The 6,429-nt window shown below is 43.0% G+C and overlaps 1 protein-coding gene across 1 annotated transcript; it reads left to right on the plus strand.

Moving 5' to 3' along the window:
- Positions 1 to 413: 413 nt before the first annotated feature.
- On the plus strand, positions 414 to 2,750 carry LOC121846893. The gene has a single exon (XM_042325420.1). The coding sequence runs from the start codon at positions 883 to 885 to the stop codon at positions 1,543 to 1,545; it is 663 nt and encodes a 220-aa protein (XP_042181354.1). The 5' UTR covers positions 414 to 882; the 3' UTR covers positions 1,546 to 2,750.
- The last annotated feature ends 3,679 nt before the right edge of the window (positions 2,751 to 6,429 follow it).

The following is a 6,429-nucleotide window of genomic DNA, read 5'->3' on the forward strand; positions in this document are numbered from 1 at the left end:
CCAATTTAGGATCAATTGTTGCCATATGCACTTGTAGGACTGTCGCGTAATTATCAGCTAATGGCCACTGTCCAAGGTGCTGAAATCATAATGGGTTGAAATCCTGCAGCAAGCGTTGGGACTGCTAAATGTGTCAATTTGAGCCTTCAGTAGTGGTCTCTAGATCATCACAAACTATAAATTCCTAGTCATCAGTTCCACGTTGATGTCAATATGTAAACATAGGCACTCGCTCTGGACAGTTAAACCATGCGCATAAATATATGTATTTACTCAAGTAGTTTTGGGATGAGCTGTGCGTTTGGTGACGTTTCATTAGTTAATCCAGCCCGCTGCATAGCTGCTGGCACTTTAAGAACCTTCACCCCCCCCACCACCCCCACACCCTTAAGTATTTTTAGCTGAGCCATTCACTTCGTTTGTTGTAGGCAACCGTACAGACAGTTGTGTAGGCCTGCCGTATGGTCTCACTTAATCGTTTTAATAAATTACATCGAATCCTTTACTGCTGATTCGCTATATTGCTGATTCCTTAGGAAATATTGTTGGAATAAACATTGGTTGTCTGGAATTCTGCTGGCGGATGCTGAAAATCACAAGAGCCCCTGAGCTGCTTGCCTCATCCGTGATGTCCATGATGAAACGCAATGCTGCACTGGGTTTCTGAGACAAACCGCAGTGCCTTCTAGGATGAAATGAATGAACCCAAAATATATTTAGAAATAAAATAGACAGTCAAAGAGCGCGGACGGTCCACAGTAAGGCTGTGGGTCTACGTCTTCTCTCGACCGGATAGGTTCCTGTGTTCTTTTGTATTGTGGATAACAATAAACCTTCAAGACGGACGGGGTGGTAGAGCATCGAGGGAAAAATCGGGGCAATATGAGAGAGCGGGACTTTATGCCCAACATGGAGAGGGGCAAACCTGCCACCTATACGGGGGACAAAAAGGCTAAGATGGCTGCGAAGACGAACAAAAAGTGGGTGAGACTAGCCACTGTCTTCGCATATGTATTGTCTGTGTCCTTAGCAGCCATCATTCTAGCCATTTACTACAGCTTGATATGGAAGCCAACGAGCGCATCCTCTCCAGCGGGAAAGCCGGTGGTGCCAGAGGAGGTCACAGCCTCCGCTAACATCTCAACAAACAGCTCCACAAGCATCAACGTCTTAGACACTAACTCTACACAGACAGAGCTTTTATCTGTCAATGACACCAGGTTAAGCGCAAAGCCTCAGACCAAGGCATTTAACTGGGAGGGCAGAAGCAAGAGCCCGGCCATCATCTCCGACGGTATTTTATCAGAAAGTGCTCACTCGCAACCGAAACGGCTCTACGAGTCTACTCAAAGACACACAGCCGCACAAACTGCGGATAGACCAAACACTGTGGGGAGAGACAGTCAACCGTCTCAGCTCACTGGGGACAATCGGGGTCCGTTGCGCACTGGAGCACACAACCCCATGCATGAGAGAGGGGAGAAGGATGCGGACCGACCAGCTACTGGCAGTGCGGATCAAGCAGCTGCAGATGCTGCTCCTTAAACCTCAAAGGCTCAGCTGCGCACCTCCGCCACGAGCCAACAGGGATTGCACAAAGGAGACTGGCCAGGCCTTTAAACAGTGATCTAACCAGTGTTTGACAGACTTATGCTGCGGTCGGATACAATTGCCTGCAGACAGGCGTCTTCGTGGAACAGATGTCGAAGAACAGGGGATGCTGCGAGAATTGCACAGGCTTCATGCACGTATTTTATTGATATGTTATATACCGATAATCTGAATGAGTATGACTGACAATTATAGACAAACTGCTTCAAAGGAATATTGTTTTTCCCTAAAACACTATGCGTTTTCTGTTAGGCTACTTTAGGCTATGCATTAATTGATGTAGGCCTACGTCATCTTTCCTTTGGACATCTCCACCAAGGTCATTTATTTATATCCATATTATGGACAAGGACATGACATACACCTGTATTTAAAGCTAGAATCCTTACTTGAAACAATAACAAAGCGGCATCCCACCTCTGTTTTGGTAAAACGCTAAGGGATGGGCCTGGAGAAATGTAACCGTTCTCAAAGTTATAGACAGAGACATGGGTGCAAAGACTGGCCATTCATTATATTTTAAAAATCTAGTTTAACCATGTTTTGAGGCTATACAGTGTTTGTTACTATTTACATTGTTTACAAACATTGGGGTAAAACAAGCGTATATGTTGGGTTCTGATGGGGTACGACAGTTGAACTCTAAGCTCCTGAGGCATTTAGAAGTTCAATTCTTCGAGAATCAATGGTTATACATCCTTAATAAGTCAAACAATTTAGCACCTAAGGATTCTAGCTTTATTAACTGGTACAGGAGATATGCCTGTGGTTTGTAGGATATGTAAATTACCATAAACTATGGGCCTCCAATTTTATTCAATAGCATAGCCATTTATTATTGCCATTGATTGGCTGAGCTATTGAACAACAGGAATGCATTTAAAAAGCATTGTGTCCTCTATATTTCCTTTCACGGATACATCTGGATTCCTGGTATATAGGAACCTGTATTATTGAGTTAAGCTCAGGTATATGTGCATATAACCATGTAAATGTATTGTGTATTTGGTCATGTATATAGGGCAGATAGTGTACATCCTTTTTCCTTGATCTAACTTCTAGTCTAATTAGATACTTTTTATTGAGACTATGTCACTTAGGTCTAAATCACAAGGAAAATAAACGTCCTATAAAATGTTTCTTCGATTAGATGTTTTTTTTTACATGCAACGCAGATGCAAAGCAACTTAATAATAACCCCTTTAACATTAAACATTCTATTATTTTGAGTGATCTGAAATCGTACATGGAAAATAATGTCAAGTGTTGATGTTTTGGAGTTTGATAGAAGCTGTTTTCAAATCGCCTAGTCTAATTATCCTCTGGTAAAATATGATACATTAGATTATCAGGTATATTATATCTCTATCCAGTCTACGGGATTATTGTTGACATAGTTCACTCTTTATCAGCTACCCAGTTGAATAGAGAAGCAGTAATATTCCGGCCAATTATTAGTCCGACAGCTCAAAGGACAGTCAGTTTACTGTCAATGTCTTCATGTGAGCCTGTCATTAAATCTGAGTTTTGCAGCAGGCAAGCCACAGTACGTGAACAGAGGTATAAAAATACAAAAAAATGGCCCATTGTTTATCAGTCTGCCACATCTTATAGTCAGATCTCTCTCTCTCTCCTTCCTGCTTCTGACTCACTTCTGGTGAACTCTGAAGAGGGGAAAAACAACAAGCCTGTATGTATCTACTTGAACTGAACACACTGAACGGCATGTGAGGGAGGTGTATCGATTGAGCGCTCGGTTAGTTACGGTGCAGAAAGGAAGAAGGAATGCATTACACAATACTGGCCGGTACTATTTCCAGCTACCGCTCTTTGAAAGGCTTCTTTTTTTCACTGAGTGGTGAAGAGGTTTTGTTGCTGGTGGCGAGCATCACAGTGAAATGTAAGCCTCAGTTGAGTAGTGCTGCACTGCAACCCTGTCATGACGACACCTATTGTAAAAGAGCAGGCAGTATCAGGGTACTTTGAACAGAATTGTGCACAGAACACACTGGATATCCCTACAGTAGTTTCCCTATATGCCCTACAATATGTCCGTGACAAGGACGGGGAGGGGCTAGTTAACTTTTGACCTCCCAGTCACCCGGGAGAATGTTTACAGGATGGAGTACTCCGTAGGAGATGGCGGTTGCTGCAACAAAGATCCTATTAAATGACAAATTCTTTGGTTGCTGCTCTTTCATCACTGCTCTGTTTTTCCTGACCATGTGACCTGGCCCTAGTCATCACCACACCTCTCAAAAAAAATCACACCTGAGTCAGACAATCTAGCAGAATATAAAAGCTGTCCTGTTGTCCTCTTTTTTAAGGTATGTGTTTAAAAAACAACGTTTTTCTCAATCTTACAGCTGCAGCACGATTAGATGTTACAGTATATTGAGCTCAAGCACAGCTACCACTACCGGGGCAATGCAATGCTGAGCAGGCAACGTCTTGGGTCCCGGGGTGTTGAGAGTTACCATTGGTCGTTAGGCTACACAGCTTAATGCCAGCTATAGAGGATGAATTACTGTTGATACTGATGACAGTGTTTGTTATCAGAGCAATAGCACAGCCTAACTTTGGATTTCGCAGAACTTCTTCTGTTTATCAGTCTCAGCATGTACTGCAGTGACACCAAACATTATTTCAATGTGCCAAAATGCCACCCAGGAGAAACCTTTAAAACAAAGGCATTTTAGAACCGCATTGTCTGAACAAGACACTATCACAATACTTGTGAATAATTAATGAGGCTTTGCAACACAGGAGAGCAATATAAAGCAAGATCATAATAGGCTCTTCAATTAACGTCAGGGAAGAATTATGGGCCCGTGCATTATTACTCAAACTATTGATAGACCCATGGTGTAGCAGTCACTCTAACGTAAGATAACATATGGTGCAGTGCAAGAGGTTTATACAGTGTCCCAAACCATGCTGGGATTTATTTGACCCTAAGAAAAATATCTACTGTGTAAATGTAAGTTCAACTGAATTAAGCCCTCTGTTCTCAGGGCCCTTTTACTATGAAGGTGTGCATGATTTCACCATGACAACATGGGGCACAGGTGCAGAGTCATGACATAATGCAATAAGCAGATGGTGACCTAAATGCTGAGTTCTCACCCTATGCTTTGCAGAACCAGGCTGTCTATTGAACATCTCAAACGACACCTGCCAAGACCCTATGCTGCTTTTTCAAAAGAAAATGCATTATAGGGAACAACGGAAGTGCTGGTCTCCAGCCAGTTTAGCTGCGGTTACCAATAGGAAAGATTCATCTTGGCTCATCCATATTCTGTTCAGAACAACAGTGGACAGGGGAAAAAAATGCTTGTTACTGACACCCACCATTTTGTGTTACGTAGAAGGCTACTGGGGGCTGCCTGGACCTTCAGATTGACTGACCTCTTTAACCCGTGGAATCGGTACGACTTCAGTGAGAGCAATAGATCTATTTCATACAACACATCACAGTAACAATCCATATAGTGGTCTGCCAGGCTGTCTGCTGGAGCTGTTTTATGACACTAACAGTGGAGACATGACCCCATGGCTAAAATCAATAAGGCAAGCTGTACATTGACAGCCTTGTTTGCGAGGCGTGAGGAAAAGAAGAGCAGAACACGCTCAGATACCTCCAGCTGCTGAGGCGTGGTTGGTTGGTACAGCCTGGGCCATATACAGTGCCTTGCGAGAGAATTCGGCCCCCTTGAACTTTGCGACCTTTTGCCACATTTCAGGCTTCAAACATAAAACTGTATTTTTTGGTGAAGAATCAACAACAAGTGGGACACAATCATGAAGTGGAACGACATTTATTGGATATTTCAAACTTTTTTAACAAAACAAAAACTGAAAAATTGGGCGTGCAAAATTATTCAGCCCCTTTACTTTCAGTGCCGCAAACTCTCTCCAGAAGTTCAGTGAGGATCTCTGAATGATCCAATGTTGACCTAAATGACTAATGATGATAAATACAATCCACCTGTGTGTAATCAAGTCTCCGTATAAATGCACCTGCACTGTGATAGTCTCAGAGGTCCGTTAAAAGCGCAGAGAGCATCATGAAGAACAAGGAACACACCAGGCAGGTCCGAGATACTGTTGTGAAGAAGTTTAAAGCCGGATTTGGATACAAAAAGATTTCCCAAGCTTTAAACATCCCAAGGAGCACTGTGCAAGCGATAATATTGAAATGGAAGGAGTATCAGACCACTGCAAATCTACCAAGACCTGGCCGTCCCTCTAAACTTTCAGCTCATACAAGGAGAAGACTGATCAGAGATGCAGCCAAGAGGACTGCAGAGATTTACAGCTGAGGTGGGAGACTCTGTCCATAGGACAACAATCAGTCGTATATTGCACAAATCTGGCCTTTATGGAAGAGTGGCAAGAAGAAAGCCATTTCTTAAAGATATCCATAAAAAGTGTTGTTTAAAGTTTGCCACAAGCCACCTGGGAGACACACCAAACATGTGGAAGAAGGTGCTCTGGTCAGATGAAACCAAAATTGAACTTTTTGGCAACAATGCAAAACGTTATGTTTGGCGTAAAAGCAACACAGCTCATCACCCTGAACCCACCATCCCCACTGTCAAACATGGTGGTGGCAGCATCATGGTTTGGGCCTGCTTTTCTTCAGCAGGGACAGGGAAGATGGTTAAAATTGATGGGAAGATGGATGGAGCCAAATACAGGACCATTCTGGAAGAAAACCTGATGGAGTCTGCAAAAGACCTGAGACTGGGACGGAGATTTGTCTTCCAACAAGACAATGATCCAAAACATAAAGCAAAATCTACAATGGAATGGTTC

This window comes from Oncorhynchus tshawytscha, linkage group LG08, assembly GCF_018296145.1.
Source record: "Oncorhynchus tshawytscha isolate Ot180627B linkage group LG08, Otsh_v2.0, whole genome shotgun sequence".
In the NCBI taxonomy this organism is placed as follows: Eukaryota; Metazoa; Chordata; class Actinopteri; order Salmoniformes; family Salmonidae; genus Oncorhynchus; species Oncorhynchus tshawytscha.

What these genes read in the sequence shown, in the direction of transcription:
- LOC121846893 (XM_042325420.1), top strand. Translation starts at nt 883, where the DNA reads ATGAGAGAGCGGGACTTTATGCCCAACATGGAGAGGGGCAAACCTGCC.